Source organism: Ostrinia nubilalis, chromosome 13 (assembly GCF_963855985.1).
Source record: "Ostrinia nubilalis chromosome 13, ilOstNubi1.1, whole genome shotgun sequence".
NCBI lineage: Eukaryota > Metazoa > Arthropoda > Insecta > Lepidoptera > Crambidae > Ostrinia > Ostrinia nubilalis.
The window spans coordinates 13,945,292-13,963,224 of NC_087100.1; the positions used below are offsets into that span (position 1 = coordinate 13,945,292).

The following is a 17,933-nucleotide window of genomic DNA, read 5'->3' on the forward strand; positions in this document are numbered from 1 at the left end:
GAGTGCAGAACTGGGATACAGTTGGGATCTGACCTTGGGACGTGCAGGGAGCTGTCCTTTCGCCGCTCCAATTATATCGCTAATCGAATTGACTGACTGCGCACTACTAATGGGATAATTGCGCGTGCGCATCCCATTGAGTATACCGGCTGATGTGTATGTAAAACAAAGGCATTTTCTATGAAAGCTATTAGCACGTTTGATTTGCTGTTAGGTAGATTAAATGTGATCGAATCAGACTGTAAAAGATCCGTAGAAAAACTAAATTAACTATAATTCGCAGTATCGCCAAAATCAAGTGGCTCGGTAGGTAGTTACTTAAGTATAAAACTCGTCAAATGGATGCCCAAGTAGCACAAAATATGTCTTACAGTGGCCGCTATATGGTTTACCTGGATACTAAAAGCTGTATTAATGGAGTTAACAGCGCCTCTTCAGTTACAAGGGTGTAACTCCTTAAAGTGCACAAATTGTACAGCCTTTAGTTCTCACATAGTTCACTTTTGTGGTTTTAACGGCATTACAGTAGCATTTTAATAGAGTTATTGTTCACCTAGGTCTGCTGTAAATTGGGACACGTTACTGTTAAGCAGCCTAAGCACTATAAATGATCAAGATCATCGATAAACAAAACCGTTTGTTGTTGAAGCTTTGAACGGATACAATAATCTGATAAGATTTTGCAACAATATCAATATTTCCTCAATTATCTAGAAGAAAAAATATGTATGTATGTATAGGTCCGAGTAAAGTATGGTTCAATCTCCATAACGAACCCAGTTCGAATCGGATTCTCTTGAATGCGAAAATAAACGTGATTTATATACTTGAATCATCCTGTATGTAGCCCGGTAGAGTTTAGGGTCCCTTGAATAGGTACAACGTATTTACGAGCCTCACAGTCGGAACTGTCCCGTCGCGGGACACGGGACTACGGATTGCTCCTACCAAAGTACGTAAGTAAAGCCTTCCTTCATTATAAATAACTTCAACTTACCTAAATAAGTAAAAACTTAAATACCTTTGTACCCAAGTTCTAGTTTGAGCTGAAAAGTTTACATGCAATTTCATGCAAACTTATGAAATATACATACTAGCTGTGCCCGCGACTTCGTACGCGTGAAAACCCGTTTTCGCAATATTTTTCATTGTTGCTCTGCTCCTATTGATCGTAGCGTGATGTTGTATAACCTATAGCCTTCCTCGATAAAAAGGCTATCTAACACTGATAGAATTTTTCAAATCGGACCAGTAGTTCCGGAGATTAGCGCGTTCAAGTAATCAAACAAAAGTGCTTTTTAAAAGCAAAAATAAATTAGTTTTATGAGTTTTTTATCATGCTTGAATTTTCTTTGAAATGGGTATAAAACCACTGTCTAACACAGACGATGGACTTCGACGCGATCCTGGAAGACGTGGGGGAGTTCGGCAACTACCAGAAGCTGGTGATCTACCTGGTGCTACTACCGGCGGTTCTGCCGTGCGGTTTCCATGCGTACGCGCAGCTGTTCATGGCGGCTGACGTTGGCCACTGGTGCCGGGTGCCGGAGCTCGACCATGTAGCTGATATGGAGGTCGTTAAGAACCTCAGGTGAGGGTCTTAACTTTGGAACTTTCCTAGCTTTCTTTCGCGGAGTGTCACTCCACTAGCATGCATCGGAGTGGTAGGCAGAACCAATTCCTTCATCATGGCAGGCAGAACCAATAATGTTAGAATTGCGACTCTTGGTTGAAACTTAAAGAAAGCAAGATAGTGAAGAACGAAAACAATGCCCCTAAGTATTACTTATTCTGTGCCCTAAGTGCGCCTAAGTAGGTACTTAGGTACGTGCACTATTAAATGAAAAGTCGAGTAGGTAAGTACAACGTACAGAGATTTTAATTTTTTCTGATATTCTACCAAAATAAGATAATAATGTAGATCGAAAATAATGTTTTTTTTTATAAAATTGATGTCATGCCAAAACATAGTGCAGTTTCTTTTATCTTCAGCAATCAAATTAAGTATTTATTTGCAGTATACCATTTGAGCTCAAAAGCGGTATCCTCCAATACTCGCAATGCAGCATGTACAACCACAACTATACCGACATTTTGAAGAACTACCAAAGCCTGGAAGAAGCCATATCTAAGGAGACTCACGCCGACATTGTGCCTTGCAGGAGCGGATGGACTTACGATCGGAATATTTACAGGAACACAGTAGTTTCTGAGGTAAGATGATTGTGGGAAAAAATATTGTTTTTAACTGTCCTCTCCTTGAGTTGTCTTGAACAGATCGCTTCCTAGCGATCATCATCATTTCAGCCATCGGACGTCCACTGCTGAACATAGGCCTCCACCAATGCTTTCCATGTTGATCGATTGGTAGCGGCCTGCGTCCAGCGCTTCCCTGCTACCTTAATGATGTCGTCCTTCCTCGTCGTCGTTCCTAGCGATAAGACCATTCAAAGGCATTATAAAATTTAGTGTTATCGGCAACAAAATAAACCTACTTATTGTATAACCTTTTTTCTTCAACAGTGGGACCTAGTTTGCAACCAAGACTTCCTGCCAACACTTGGATTAGTTCTCCTGGCTGCCGGCGGAATCATCGGAAACTACATCTTCGGCTACCTCCAGGACACCATTGGAAGGAAACCCTCCTTCTTCATTTATCTTCTCATCGAGTGCATCTTCGGGGTGGCCACTGCATTTGCCCAAAACTACATAGTGTGGATCATTTATAGAATCGGAGTTGGTTTCACCGTGCCAGCTATAATGGCAACGCCTTATGTTTTGGGTTCGTTGTTGAAGACTTCATAATTGCTTCTATCTATTCTGACTTATCTATCTAGTTATCTTAAGTTTCAATTTGTGCATTGCAGCTATAGAACTTGTGGGACCTCGATGCCGGACTCTTTGCACAATACTTTCCAACATTGCTTATTCGCTGGGTCTTATCATGCTGGCTGGTGTGGTCTACCTCATACGGGACTGGAGGCATCTAGCGTTAGCTACCACACTGCCGTTCGTCTGCTTCTTCTTATATCTTTGGCCCATGCCAGAGAGCCCCCGATGGCTGCTAGCCAGAGGGCAGTTTGATAAGGCTGAAGCTATTTTGAAGAATATGGCAAGGTAGAATACGAACATACCCCAAGACTAAGTCTAACATGATGAATAGAAGCATTAAAAATCATTTTACTTTGCAGAATTAATGGCAAGTCCCTTCCTGCGAACTACATGGTCCATTTGCGTCGTAAATACGAGTCCGACAAACTCAAACAGGACATTGAAAGGGAGAAGTCCCGAAAATACGGCATTCTAGACCTCTTCAGAACCCCAAACTTGAGGAAGAAAACCATTATTATAACTTTCATCTGGTTCACAAATACCAGTGTTTATGTGGGCTTATCGTACTATGCCCCTGTGCTGGGAGGTGATGAGTTCTTGAACTTCTTTTTGGCTGGCGTGGTCGAGCTGCCGACTTATTTGTTCTTATGGCCGTCTATGGAGAGGCTCGGAAGACGTTGGACTCTATGTATGAGCATGGTAGTTGGAGGTGTGGCCTGTTTGACCACCTTTCTGGTACAACATGGTGAGTGAATATAAGTTGACATTGCTGATTGCAGTAACCAACACCCAAAATCGTTATCTAATAGTTACTTAGCTCGTGAACTTTTAGCTACTTAGTAGGTATGTAGCGTATACCTCCCTTATTTAGTTAAATGATTTGAGATCCAACAAAGGATTATGGCTCCTGACAGATCTTGTTTAACTTCATAAACATCTGTTTAAGAAGTTAAACAAGATCGTGGTTAACGCACTTCTCTAAGGCAAAATGAAGAATTTATTTGGTAAATACATTCCAGAAACTTACGTGACCCTGGCGTTGTACTGCGTGGGTAAGATGGGCATATCGTCTTCGTTCGTGGTCCTCCCCCTGATGGCTTCAGAACTGTACCCAACCGTGGTGAGGGGGCTAGGCATGAGCCTCAGTTCTGTGCTCGGCATGCTGGGGCCTATCTTCATACCGCTAGTCAACTACTTGGTGAGTAGTGATGGGAATCTTGCGTTCTTTCTTGAGGTTCCTCCTACCTACTTGTGCTTCATAATACGAGTTTAAGTAGAAAACTTCTCGATGCTTCTTCTCAGCACTGGTCGGCATTTAATTAATGTCTAAAGTCCTACTTATTAGGTACCTACCTGAGATTCCTTTTATCATCAAAACCTAAGTCAAAATCAATAAGTACATACCTACTTATGATACATTCATAGGTAAATAACTACTGACCCTTTTCCTCAGGGTTCTGACATCATGGTGCTCCCGCTGATCATCATGGGCGCCCTGCTAGTGGCCGGAGGCATTGCTAGCTTACTCCTTCCAGAGACCTTAAACCAGCATCTACCTCAAACACTGGAAGATGGAGAGCGAATGGGCCTCGACACCGATTTCTGCTGCAACCCACCAGTCAAGGAGACGAGGCAGAACAGTTTAGAATCCAAAGACATCCAGTTTGACCAGCATTGCTCTGCGTGTAACACACTGTGCTCTTGTCAGCTAGTGAGCGTACCGTTAGTGGAAAATGTATCTGCGATCATTGAAAAGGACAGCGAAAAAGTGGAGTTTATCATTGTGAAATAAAATCGTATTTAACATGAATCACTTTTTTATTCTCTTTATCAGTTTATAATGTTTTAATTAACGAAATCAATAGCAATTTAAGTCCATGAGGAGGATTCGATTGAATTGTTAATTTCAGTGAACGTTTGGGTTGGGTTAATAACATAAATATATCTGTTATTAACCCTATAGAAAATGGGTTAACCCTAACCGAAATATACCGTATAATTTCGGTTTTCTTATCAATCGGTTAATGTTAACATTGATCACAAAATTAAATATGTTAACAGAAAAAATATGTTACAGTTTTACATGCGGTTAACCCTAACCGAATTATAAAGGTAGGTAGGTACCTTCATTTGCCTTTCCACCGCGCGAAATGTACTATGCGCTCTACGGCCATACAAGTTACAACCGATCGCCGCGCGGGCGGCGCGTCTCGTTTGATCATCGCACGTGTCTCTTTCACTTCTATGAGGCGTAATGAAACAAATATACTTTTTACATTTGCCGCTTATTTTATTATTTGTTTGTTTACTCATGCCAATCATCATTGTGCTCGCCTCGGCGCTTCAGCGTGGATTGATTGAAGTGTGAAAAAAACATTACGAAAAGAAACTGTGAATGTGAAATAGTTAACTAATAAATTATTATACTGGAACATTAGTGTTATATTGTATAATTATGCCGCGTAAGGCAACAAATGCTGTCCACAGACATTTTGAGTGGCGGAGCATTCAAGTATTACGTAACGCAATTTGGTCTCGTAAAACGTTACGATGCGTTACAGGGGCGGGAGGGGGACTTTCTTACAAGACATTACGTAACATTGTTTCTTTTTTTAAACAAAAATTTAGGGAATTAAAACTCCCAAATTGGCAACCCTTTTCTTTTACGTTTTACGGGGAATCCTTCGTTTGCATTATAGTCTGGTCGTCATTTTTCATTTGTTTGGCTCGACGAAGACGAAGTTGATGCAAATGGCTTGACAATTCCAGAACCGTCTTCGTCTGCACTCCGGGTGCCAGTGATGAAAGAATCTGAGTGGCTAGCAAACCCGTGGACAGAGGAGCGTTAATTTCAATCGAATTGTTTTTATAGACCTACTTAGATACTTGGTTAATAGTTGATTATTTTGTAATTTTGTTAAGAATACGATTTTATTTCGAGTAAAATGTTTAATTTCAGTTGGGTTTCTGTTTATAATTGCATTCCCAAAGGTTAAAATAAACATGTTATGTATTTTGTTTATTAGTAAAAAAAAAGCTAAAATAGGATAGGAATGACGGAGAAAAACAATTGTGTGTGTGTAAAGCCAAAAATTTATAGAAAAACTAGCGGCCGCCCGCGACTTCGTACGCGTGGATCCCGTTTTACCCCCTTCATCTGTCTTACGCGATTTAGATTTTTTCATACAAATGTTTTTTCCCGCTAACTCCCGTTCCCGTGGGAATTTTGCAATATCCTGTTGTAACTAAGCTTTAAGTTTACTAAGGTACCTGCAAGCCAAATTTCAAGCGTCTAATTGAAGCGGTTTAGATTTTTCATACAAAAGGATTTTCCCGCTAATTCCCGTTCCCGTGGGAATTCCTAAGTATACTATAACCCGCCCAGGAGTATGAAGAATAATTGTACCAAGTTTCGTTAAAATCCGTCGAGTAGTTTTTGTTTCTATAAGGAACATACAGACAGACAGACAAAAATTTTACTGATTGCATTTTTAGCATCAGTATCGATCACTAATCACCCCCTGATAGTTATTTTGAAAATACAGTGTGAGTCACGTTAAAGTGTACATATGAAAATAGATGAAACTAGACCTATTTTTATCGACAAAAAAGAGGTCATTATTTTGATTTTTTTTTTTAATTTATTATAGAATTTTTTTTCTTCCAATTACTTATTTTAAGGAAAACGTAATAACTTTTAAACTAAGCGGTATATCCTGATAAAATAAAAACAGTAAAATGCTAAATAACAGGCAATACTAAAAAAATACATAAAATACACAAAAAATGCCAACAAATAATAAAAAATGATACTTTTTGAAAAAAAAAACTGCTCAATGTTGCATCTTTTCATGTGCCGCTTCTGTACATCTTTGTACCTGAGGAGTTGACCGCCATGTTTCCGCTTACCCTCCTCAAGTTCAGAGTAGAAGATGCGCTTCGCCACTCTCTCTTCCGTCATACGTGATACGTGACCACACCATCGAAGTTGGCGACGCATTATATAGGCCTCAATGCCACCCACATGGGCTCGTCGTAGCACCTCGGTATTGCGCACTCGATCAGACCATCTGATCTTCATGATGGTGCGAAGGCATTTGAGGTGGAAACGATCCAGTGTGCGTATATGGTGGCGATACACGCACCACGCCTCGGAGGAGTACAGTAGGTTTGGCAGCACAACCGCCATGTATATTGAAATTTTTGTAGCCAGCTTTAGGTCATGCGAGCAGAAAACCTTGGAACGCAGCTTCCCAAATGCTGCAGCTGCAGCACTGATCCTGCTGCTGATCTCGGTATCAAGATCACATTTGGATGTTATAGTACTCCCCAGATATCGGAACTTATCCACCTGTTTCAGTACATCCTCACCAAGCATAATGCTTAGAGACTCGTGGTCATTTGTGTCCAAAGACATCACTTCTGTCTTCTTGACACTTATCTTCAGGCCGAACTTGCGGCATGCCTGGTGAAAGACGGACATCAGCTGTTGCAGGCCTTCTGAGGATTCTGCTAGAAAGCACAAATCATCAGCATACATGATCTCAGTGATCAGTGCATACGAGACTTTAGTGCGCGCCTTAAGTCTGGCTAAGTTGAACAGGCTGCCATCTGTGCGAAAACGGATGCGGACTCCCTCAGAAACAGTTTGTAGAACCTCTTTGACTACCACCGCAAAGTATAGAGCAAACAGTGTGGGCGCTAGCACACACCCTTGTTTCACCCCACAGGTAACGGGGAAGAAATCTGACTGTTCGCCGTCTACGGCGACGCAGCACTGCATATCGTCGTGAAGGAGTCTCAGAAGTCTCACATACTTTCCCGTGCACCCTAATTTTCCCAGCACCATCCAGAGAGCTTCACGAGGCACACTATCGAACGCTTTCTCCAAGTCAACAAAGCAGAGATATAGCTGACGACCCTGCTCTCTGCTTTTTTCCTGTAATTGACGCACGGAGAAGATAGCTTCACAGGTACCTCGGTCAGGTCGGAAGCCAAACTGGGTTTCGGGCAGGATCCGTTCTGACAAATCCTTTAGGCGGTTTAAAAGGACTCTGGCAAAGGCCTTTCCAGGGGATGACAGAAGCGAAATACCACGGTAAGAGTTGCAGTCGGAACGGTCCCCTTTGTTCTTGTACAGGGCACTGATGCGAGATACTTTAAAGCTTTCGGGTACTCGCTCTTCCTCCCACATGCGAACAAATAGTTCCCAAACCAACTTATGCAACTCCTCACCCCCGCACTTGAGCAGCTCTCCCGGTATAAGGTCAATGCCAACCGCCCGCTTGTTTTGCTGCTGCCTGATGGCAGTGACAACCTCCCCACAAGTCAGGGGCTCATCCAACTCAGTGGCTAGAGGGAGTTGAGGCATTAAGCTGATATTATTAAGATCAGTTGATCGATCTACGTTGAGCAAAGTATTGAAGTGTTCGGCCCAACACGCCTTAGTACATCTTCCTTACTTGTCAGTAATTGCGTACCGTCTACAGACCTCAAGGGTACTTTTGCCCGATATGGTGTACCAATCAGCTTACGTACCTCGCAGTAGAACTCCCCAAGTTGGTTTGTGTCAGCGAGCCACTGCATGTGACAAGCTTTGTCCCGCCACCACTTGTCTTTTATTTGTCGAGACAGCCTACGCAGTTCAAAGTCACTTTCTTTGACTACCGCGACACTTCCACCTCGTCTTCTATGCTTTTGCAAGAGATTTCGATGTTTGTCGAGTGCTGCCCTGAGAACCCCATCGTTCTCATCTAACCAGTCTTCATTACGTCGGTATTTCATACCCAAGGCAACGGAAGCGGTTTCCAAGAGATGAGATGACAAACATCCCCAAGCAGCACTGACATCATCTGTCTCTTTGACTGGCAATAGCTTCTTGGACAAGGCTTCAGCATATTTCTCCCCCTGGCCTCGCGATCATTCAGCCTATCCACGTTTATCAGCACAGGCTGTTTCGTTGCGGACCTACGTGGTCGGCGGAGGCAGAGTCGCAGCTTAGTGAATGTAGGAATAAATTAAAGGTAATTTATGCGATTTACTAACCTAAGTACTTGTAATAAAATAAAAAATTATAATATCACGCATGGAATTTATTCCTCTTTTTTTCTGTTTGCGCTACAAGCTTTCGAAATTCTTTGAACCAAGCATATAATTATTTTTTTCGTTTTAGTACAACTGCATTTCAGGATAAAGCTTGTTTTTAAAAAAGTTTTTTTTTATTATAATTATTTTATTTTACACTTTTTAGTTGTATCTCAATCTCTGGATGATTATTTAGCACCAAAGTGCCCCAGAAGTCGAATCCAACGAACCCAAACTCGATAAGATTCCGCCGTTTCGTTTAGGAGTTCCTATGGCCACCTCCTGACTCCATCAGCAGGACCCTGGACATCATCTAGCACCCATTCTTTTTTCATTGTACGTCAATGACAACCCCAAATATCCGAATACTGATTTAGCCCTCTTTGCGGACGACACCGCACTCTACAAGTCCGGACGTAATCGGAATTACGTCATCTTGGCGCTCCAACGCGCAGTCACACAATCAGGGGAATGGTTCAGGTAGTGGCGTATCGCGGTAAATCCCGAAAAGAGTGCAGCAGTGTCGTCAAACGTCGTCGTTGCAAACGTCCTCCGGTTCGCACTCGTCCTAATGTCCTCACCCATCTCACCTTATTTGACCAAACTATTCCTTGGAAGAGTGAGGCCAAGTACAGTCGCGGAATGAAAAGGTTCGTCACCTTAGTGTCGGTTTTCGCTTGCACTAGAGTCAAACCTGCCAACATAACCGTGCAAGAAACAGTGCTGCTAACATTTAAATAAATAGGTATGACGTTTGCTAACGAATAAGGTTTTGCTTGTTTATTTTTCCATCCCATCAGTGCAATGTTACAAAATATAGTTTTTTTTATTTAATAGATAATGGCAGGTTGAACCAACAAAAAGGTTTTAGTTTATCAATCATAATAATCTTCTTGACAAGTTTAATCGTCAAACAACTTTGATCTGAATAATTTTGAACTTTACTGGCGAACAGTTAAAGATTATTTTCTCTAACTCGAGATTATTCTGTAACATAGTTTCAAAAGGTAATAATTATGTGCTCGTGATTCGTTGAAGGAATCAATTTGAAAACTGACGAACCTTTTCATTCCGTGACTGTACTTAGGTGTCACCCTCGACCAGAGATTATCGTTCGCTCCGCACCTCAGACGCGTCTTGAGCTTTTCATTTTGGACGGTACAGACATGTACCGTGCCTGTTCTCCCCAATCCGTCCCCCGGACACGGCCTGAGCCGAGGTCCGAGCCTACCGGGGCGCCCTCAGGCCGCGTCCGTAGTCCCCCTCGATCGGGCCCACTAAAGTGAGCCCACCGCAGGCTGGACTTTGGTCCAACACCGCGGTGGGCGACTCTCTAGTTGGGTTTGCCACTGATCGGGCGCCTTATGCGCTCGATACGGCCCGATCGCGAACGTCGGTCTGCGACCGACGCGGACGAGCCTGGGCTTCGCTTCGCGGAGCCCACACTCGGCCTCGTCGACACACGCACCGACGATCGCCAAACGGTTAGAGTACCTTCTGTACTCGCCACTTTGCCCGGTGTAGCTGGAAAAGCTCTCCATGCAACCAGCGCGCGTACCTTCAAAAAAAATCATCTAGCACTAAACTGCTTGAAAAGGCAAATCCAACGAACCCAAACTCGATGAGTTTCTGCCTTTTCGTTTAGGATTTCCTATGGCCACCTCCCAAATCCATCATCAGGACCCTGGACATCATCTAGCACTAAACTGCTCGAAAAGACAAATCCAACGAACCCAAACTCGATGAGTTTCTGCCGTTTCGTTTAGGAGTTTCTATGGCCCCCTCCCTAATCCATCATAAGGACCCTGGAGATCATCTAGCACTAAACTGCTCAAAAAGACAAATCCAACGAACCCAAACTCGATGCGATTCCGCCTTTTCGTTTAGGAGTTCCTATGGCCACCTCCGGACTCCATCATCAGGATAATAATTCGCATAGAGCTGAAAATTTGTGTGAATGTTGAGAACACCATCATTAATGAAATGTCAAAAATCCCCAACGATCCGTCATTTAAAAAAAAAGTTTTCGAGGTCCCAAGTTTTTTGCATTTTTTGGCCAAGTAGTAAACTTATCATTAAAATAGTCTTTACCCCTTTTTCCTAAGAGTCACCGATTATGAGGTAGAACGATTCAAAACAGCACAAACGCCGGCGCCCGGCAGTAGTCAACATCAAATGCACCGCGAATCGAAAACTAAGCGAGCGGGTAAAGAGGCCGCCTACTATTTTCATCTCTTTTTCGCGTTAACGTTTGATTGCATATAACAAATAATTCAAAACAAAAAAACTTTATTATGTTCATATTCGAAGGAGCCAATTTTATAAAAAAACAATAATTATAAACTAAAGCAAAGGAACCGTACAGATTTTTTATTTCAAACTTTGGCTCACAGATTTTGTCTCACTCTGTTACTTGTTCGTAACATTTAAAACCGAAATACATATCGGTTTAATTTGGTATACAGTTTTAATCGGTAACCGTTTTATTTCGGTTTTGGGACCGTTTAATTAACCTATTGAAAGTGTAACAGTATTAACACGTAACCGCATCAAAAGGTTTCCAAATGAATCTGTAACCGTTTATACCGGTTATCCTTATAAATCGGTTTTCCGTTCACTGGTTAATTTGGTGTTTCTTTTTCTACATAAATATTATCGCATGCAAACTGCCTACAAAAAACTTAATCAACACAAACAGATTGACTGTTTGCATTAAACAGTGAATAAATCTTCAGAAACAATCAGAGAGAGTTGCATTAAGCTAAGCAGTGAACAAATCGAGGATTTTTTTTGAATCGCATAAACCAAATCGATTTTTACAGAATCCACCAGAATCATAGACACAAAAATGTTTTTTTTTCTACAATTGACATGATAGTGACAGCTGTCAAAACTGTCATGCACTTGTCATTATCATATGTGTTGGGCTGGTGCGGGCGGATTATGAAATAAATATCCTCGAAAAATATTATTTTTAACTTAATTTAATAATGGCTTTGTCGTTCCTCCGCCCTAATGTAATCGCACGTCATGTGAAGAAGCAGTTTTATCAGAACAAACGAAATGCGGGTTATGTTGTCCTGTAAGTATCATCGATTTTCACATTTCTTCTACTCTTTTGCTTTACTTGTTTGATAAAATAAAAATTAACCTATGTTTAAAACTTTAAAAACAACAGTGTTCATGATATAGTTTCAGAAATATATTTGTAATTTAAAAATTCCTAAAAAAGTCTGTAATCCTGAAATCATAATCAGTTAAGTGTGGTTATATTTTTAATAGTTTTATAAATTTTAGGTAAAAGGCAGTTATTTAAAAAATATATTTTTCCTTACATTGGACTGCATACTTACACATTGCACAACAATAATGTTTATTTCTTCAACATTATTTATTTTTAAAACAACCTCTATATTAAATTTAATACTTATTTCCTAGAACACTCAATAATTTAATGCAATTGAACTTTTCAGGATTCCCGAAATTGGCGAAGACGCCGATAAGAACATACTGCTTTCAGAAAATGGAATACCAGAGTTTAACGATATAACCATTGAGAAATGCATCGCTGCTATCAGCAAACAAAGCTTGGATTACGAAAATGGAGTGAAACAAATTGAGCAATCGTCTCCAAACTGCAAAAATGCATTTGTAGAAATATTCCAGCCTTTAGAAAAACTTGACGCACAGCTGGAACTGACATGGGGAATGGCAAAAACATTATATCTGGGTAACAGTTCGCTTATGCCCACAAAATCATACATCCAAATTCATGAGAGAGCACACAAAGCCAGATCAGCTAAGTTTAATAGTGTAGCCATTTTCCAAGCCGCTGTGCAAGAGAAAAACCGCTTGAAGAAACTCACAGACGAAGAACAGAGGCTCTTGGACAAATATGTTCTAGAAGGTAAACTCAATGGTTTAGACATCAAAGGCGCCAAAAGGGAACGCTTAAATAACCTCCTCTCATCATTACAGAAAGAGAGAAACATGTTTAGAGATAAAGTTAATATTGCAAACAAGGTTTTTGCAAGCACAATTGAAGATGGGTCTATTTTACGGGAGTTCCCTGAAAGTCTGGTTAACGCCATGTCTGTTGGCAGTGATCCTTACAAAGGACCCTGGAAAGTAACGTTGCAACCTCATATTTATGAACCGTTCATGCAATACTGTCCTGATAGAGAACTCCGTTGGAACACTTGGCAGGCCTACGTACAGCGGTGCTCCAATTACGTCAACAAGGAAATAGAGACAAGTTCAAACTTAGAGAAGATCCGCAGTCTCCGTCATGAGCAGGCCAATATTCTAGGATTCGATTCATTTGTTGATATGAGTATGGAAACCAAAATGGCAGGAACAGTAGACAATGTTTATAATGTCCTGGACAGTTTATTAGAAAGCGCAAAGCCAATGCAGGAAGTGGAAATTGAACTGTTACAGAGATTTGCTAAAGAAAGAGGATTTGATTCAAAACTAGCCCATTGGGATATTCCTTACTGGCAAAGGAAGCAAAAGTGGTCAATGTATAACTTCGATGAGGACAAAATTCGCGAATACTTCCCACTCCCAAGAGTCATCACCAGCCTCTTTAACCTTTGCAGCACTTTGTTCAAAATCCAAATTGTTGAAAGAACAAATGTGCAGACTTGGCACAAAGATGTAAAGTTCTATGATGTTTTTGACAGTTCCAGTAATTCACCTGTTGCTGGGTTTTACCTAGACCCCTACGCGCGTCAGGATGAGAAGATCCGTATCCATGACGATGCTGGCTGGCACATATCGATCCGCAACAAGTCTTCTGTAACAGGCACTACTCCTCTGTCAGCATTGATATTCAACTTCCAGGCCCCAACAAAGGGTACCCAGTCGTTACTGACCTTCAAAGAGGTTGGAATACTGTTCCAAAGGTTTGGACACTCCCTGCGCCACTTACTCACCAAAGCAAACTACTCGGAAGTCGCAGGGTTGTCGAACGTGGAATGGGATGCGGCCGAAGTCTGTGGACAAGTCATGACACATTGGCTGTACGATCCCCATACGATTCATGCGATCAGCGGACATTACAAAACAGATGAGCCGCTGCCGGACGAAATCGTTAAGAATCTTCAGAACGTAAGAGGCCACATGTCAGGCTACAACTTGTGTAACGAACTGTACCTTTCCAAGTTAGACTTGGAGTTGCATTCGAAGAAGACTTTCTGGCGGGATTTGGTCAGAGACCTGTGGCCGCAGTATCACGTGTTGCCGTTCGACAAGTACAACTCGCACCCGTTGTCGTTCACGAAAATATTTTCGGAGGAGTGGGGTGCCGCTTATTACTGCCACTTGTGGTCGAAGATGATTGCTGCGGACATTTACAGTGCATTTGAGGAAGCGAAGCAAGGCGGGGAGGACGTGGTTAGCGTGGGCAAGCGTTACCGGGACACTTTTCTGGCTTACGGAGGCAGTTGTCACCCTAGCGAGGTGTTCCGAAGGTTCCGCGGCCGCGACCCCTCGCCACACGCGCTCCTCAACAACCTCGGCTTGTCCAAGAAGATAGTTGAAGAATGATACCTTAATTAAATACCTGTACTGTACTGTAATATTATTCCGATATAAATTATAATGTTTCTGTTATAGTTTCGTTGGTTTTTCGTATTTGGATTGAAGTTTATTTTCAAAGTAATTAATCCAAATTTCGATACGATCTCTATTGCAAGAATTGCCCCCCTCAGATCAATTTTCGTTCTACTTTCAATTTGCAGATACAGTAAAGATAAATTCAAAATACCTTCTCATCAGCAAATAAAAAAAAATTGCAGCAAATAGATTTATTTAAGTCTAGGCTCAAATTAAAATATGACCGTGTATACAATATGCCCTCATTCTTCGCCTTTTTCTGATGTTTTGCCGCTGCATGCAGTACCTTATCCAATGTTCAATGATGATCCAGTAAACATGATACAGTATCGTGAAGCGTTTCCTAAAGAAGAGAAGAGAATCTTTCAGCAAATGAGCACAATTTACGTACTTACGACCATAAATTATGATCGGACTCCAGAGCAGCCCTCAGTCTCCACAATCCCATTGGAGGTCTATCAGTTGGGCCCGATTCTTATTTGTATGCAGAATCGGCCGATACCAATGTGCGCACTTTCATACATGTTCATACTGATTTATCAGCCGACAAAATGTCTTCTGTAGTCTGCGGCTAGGCTTAATCCGAGTCTGGATTCTGCTCCCACGCGCGCTCCATATCGTACACGTCCTTCTTTATCTTCTCATCATCGGGCAGCAGCTTGGAAGCGGCCTTCATCTCATCAATAGCTTTGTTGAGCCAACCGACGCGCGCCAGCGCCGCCGCGCGCCTCGCGATGCACTTGGCGCGGCTGCGGCGATTGCCCTCGCATGCTGGCTTCATCAAATCCAGTGCTGTCGAGCAGTCGTTTATCTGGAGAATACAAAAATTCATTTCACTTTAAACGAAACGGGAAAACCGCGTATGATAAGGTTGCGTTGCGGTGCAATGTTAAATGCTTCGGAGATTTCGGAAGAAAATTACGTTAATTTGTGCGATTGTAGTAAAATGTCTTGCCCTGCCTTGTTATACACAAAAAAAAATTTGCTCCTGGGCTCTGACGAGTTCTTACCAGTCCAAAATGAGCAATTTCGAGTAAAACCAGAGAAGTCTCCTTTACTCTACAACGTTAATAAAACAAAGTCCTCCGCCGAAGTGTTTGTCTGCCTTTTGGCGATAGTTACTTAGTACCTAGTCTTTCTATGAGACTGTGACAGACCATTTACACGCGGGCAAGAGCAATTGAGTAAAGGAAAATTAAATAGTTGCACAACTTACACATTTATTGAAATTGCCGAGAGCGAAATGCGTGGCGGCCCTGTTGGCGAACAAGCTCGGCAACTTGTCGGACAGCCTGATGCCGTGGGTGTACGCACTAATCGCGCCCAGAAAGTTGCCGCTGCGGAAGAACTCGTCGCCCTTCTCTTTGCACCACTGCGGGTCCTGCTCCTCGGGCCGAAGGTCTTCGGATACGAAGCCTAAAAGAGTCTTAGTTTGTAAGCCATTTGGTTCTTGTTTCTTCTTACATTACGTGTCCTTGTTGCTAGGATCTTCTTAAAAACTTTATTTTACTTAAACCTAGTATTTCTTTTGGTATACTTAAATAAGTAATTCTATTTATATTTTTACTTTCTTATTTGCATGCTACTTCTTAACTTCTTGATGTAGCTAATTTTTGGTTTTCTATTTTAACTTTCAAGAGTTGCGAGTTGTTAAAGTTACCTACATAGCTACCTATTTGTCGCCTTACCTGTCGCTCTTCTTGCTAATGTTATATTTTTAATCCACGCCTCCTCTTCCTGTGCTGTCGACTCCCTGCTAGGAGTAGGGAATGTTCTTGGCGTGTGAGTGACTTCCAGCTGAGCTGTTTCCCTGAGCCGCGGTAGCACCCTAACTGATGCCTCTTTCTTTTTCTTCTCAACATACTCTGATTTAACAAGAGCTTTAGGTGGAGGTCTAGGCGCTAGTTTTTGTTGTTTAGCTAAGTTCGAGTCTTTGGTAATGTTCTTTTCTTTATCATCCACGTCATTGTCAGGCAGCTCAACTATTTTAAACCCAGATTTAGTTTTATGATGAGTATCTAAGATTCTATAAGGTATCGGCAGTTCTTTCTGATTTGGAATACTGTCTTTATTTACATTGGTCACCCTCCAGTCTTCCAAAGCGTTCATAGCTTGCTTCCTCTGCTCGTCTCTTCTAGAATCCATCAATTTATGTTGCTTCTCATCAATTTCCATAGCCCGTTGAACAGTGAAACGATCTAACTGACTCTTTTTAATCCTCTTGTCTTCAGACTCTTGCTTAGCTTTTTCTTGGCATTCTTCCAGGATTTCTTGCCTCAGTTTCATTTTTTCTTCTTTAGTGAGCTCTTTCTCTAGGCTTTCCCATTCAACTTGCTCCCTTTTGACCAAATCAATAACGATAATATCTTCCTGAACGACACATTTACCTTTAGAGCTGTCCACGTCGTGTAATAAAAATATTTCGAATAGAAAAGGGTTGTAGTTCGCCTTGATGTAAGAGTCGGTGGTGAAAATATCAACTTTTTCATGTTTTACCGGGCTGATTGGTATTCGTATGTTCAACGCTTGGGTTGTTTGTGTCCACGTGAAATCTTTAACAATAATTGGCATTTTTCTAGCACATTTATTTATTTAATTGCAGTCAATAGTCAATGACAGCTGACAAATAATAATGTTTACGAGTTGCCATGGAAAAAGTGCGCGGACGATGATGCCGGTCTCGTTCAAAAAGTCCCGCCCAGTCCCGCCACTCTAGGCGTTCCAACACACGCGAATCTATTATCAGATTTTTACTCTATACAGATTTTCATGTTTTACTATTTACGTGCTCTGTGGGTTTACTACTGCATTTCCTATAGTCTCAAAAAGTTCACAATAAAATAATTCATCTTTCGATTAGGTAACTTAGGTTTTTAATACCTAAGTATAGGTAGGTACTATACTAACAAAACATTGGCCTTGTTTATTCACTCACTAGTGTTGTATACGATGTATTTTTAACCCAAAGACCTACATGTTAAGCTTTATATTTATAAGAACTATTAGAATCAGTGATAATAATTATCATTACAGTTCTACAGTTGTATGTTTAGTAAGGTGGGTGGACCATGGAAGGCCACTCTAACGAGTAAACGCTTTTTATTCCTTTATTAACTGGATAAATGAAAAAAACAAATGATCAAATAATAGTTTGTTTTATTGTGTACCATATAAATCACTTTTTTTAAACCTAGCTTTAATCAGTGTTCATTAAACTTAAGTTTTGTTAAGCTCTTCCAAATGGCCTTGCAAGCAACACGGCTCCAAACAAGGCCAATATTATACATCAGTCGTTCAACTTAAAAATAGAGTTGTAACAATTAATATATTCGCTTTTACTAAAACTACATAATAAGCTCTTTCATTTAAGCAAAACATTAAATGCTCAATATATTTTT

General features: G+C 41.3%; 3 protein-coding genes across 4 annotated transcripts; 2 read left to right on the top strand and 1 right to left on the bottom strand.

Moving 5' to 3' along the window:
* The first annotated feature begins 815 nt into the window (after nt 1–815).
* Nucleotides 816–4,642, top strand: LOC135077215 (beta-alanine transporter-like). 2 transcript variants are annotated; one of them, XM_063971758.1, is made up of 8 exons: nt 816–956; nt 1,386–1,591; nt 2,019–2,214; nt 2,524–2,782; nt 2,868–3,117; nt 3,192–3,577; nt 3,852–4,030; nt 4,286–4,642. In XM_063971758.1, the coding sequence occupies exons 2-8, from the start codon at nt 1,389–1,391 to the stop codon at nt 4,622–4,624; spliced, it is 1,812 nt and encodes a 603-aa protein (XP_063827828.1). In that variant the 5' UTR covers nt 816–956; nt 1,386–1,388; the 3' UTR covers nt 4,625–4,642. The 2 variants fall into 2 exon arrangements, with proteins under 2 accessions (XP_063827828.1, XP_063827827.1); XM_063971757.1 differs by having other exon boundaries at nt 816–952.
* Nucleotides 4,643–11,819: 7,177 nt separating this feature from the next.
* LOC135077700 (uncharacterized) lies at nt 11,820–14,534 on the top strand. Its single transcript, XM_063972270.1, has 2 exons — nt 11,820–11,998; nt 12,390–14,534. The coding sequence occupies exons 1-2, from the start codon at nt 11,907–11,909 to the stop codon at nt 14,464–14,466; spliced, it is 2,169 nt and encodes a 722-aa protein (XP_063828340.1). The 5' UTR covers nt 11,820–11,906; the 3' UTR covers nt 14,467–14,534.
* Nucleotides 14,535–14,552: 18 nt separating this feature from the next.
* On the bottom strand, nt 14,553–17,162 carry LOC135077701 (dynein axonemal assembly factor 4-like). Its single transcript, XM_063972271.1, has 3 exons — nt 16,224–17,162; nt 15,752–15,951; nt 14,553–15,346 (listed from the first exon to the last, which is right to left on the bottom strand). The coding sequence occupies exons 1-3, from the start codon at nt 17,104–17,106 to the stop codon at nt 15,113–15,115; spliced, it is 1,317 nt and encodes a 438-aa protein (XP_063828341.1). The 5' UTR covers nt 17,107–17,162; the 3' UTR covers nt 14,553–15,112.
* Between the last annotated feature and the right edge of the window lie 771 nt (nt 17,163–17,933).

Bases quoted from the DNA above. Each gene is read 5' to 3' on its own strand.
- LOC135077215 (XM_063971758.1), top strand. From the start codon at position 1,389: ATGGACTTCGACGCGATCCTGGAAGACGTGGGGGAGTTCGGCAACTAC. The intron at 3,118-3,191 runs GTAGAATACGAA...TTTACTTTGCAG, and splicing joins ATTTTGAAGAATATGGCAAG to AATTAATGGCAAGTCCCTTC. The intron at 3,578-3,851 runs GTGAGTGAATAT...AATACATTCCAG, and splicing joins CACCTTTCTGGTACAACATG to AAACTTACGTGACCCTGGCG.
- LOC135077700 (XM_063972270.1), top strand. From the start codon at position 11,907: ATGGCTTTGTCGTTCCTCCGCCCTAATGTAATCGCACGTCATGTGAAG. The intron at 11,999-12,389 runs GTAAGTATCATC...TGAACTTTTCAG, and splicing joins AATGCGGGTTATGTTGTCCT to GATTCCCGAAATTGGCGAAG.
- LOC135077701 (XM_063972271.1), bottom strand. From the start codon at position 17,106: ATGCCAATTATTGTTAAAGATTTCACGTGGACACAAACAACCCAAGCG. The intron at 15,952-16,223 runs GTAAGGCGACAA...AGACTCTTTTAG, and splicing joins ATTAGCAAGAAGAGCGACAG to GCTTCGTATCCGAAGACCTT. The intron at 15,347-15,751 runs GTAAGTTGTGCA...TGTATTCTCCAG, and splicing joins TCGGCAATTTCAATAAATGT to ATAAACGACTGCTCGACAGC.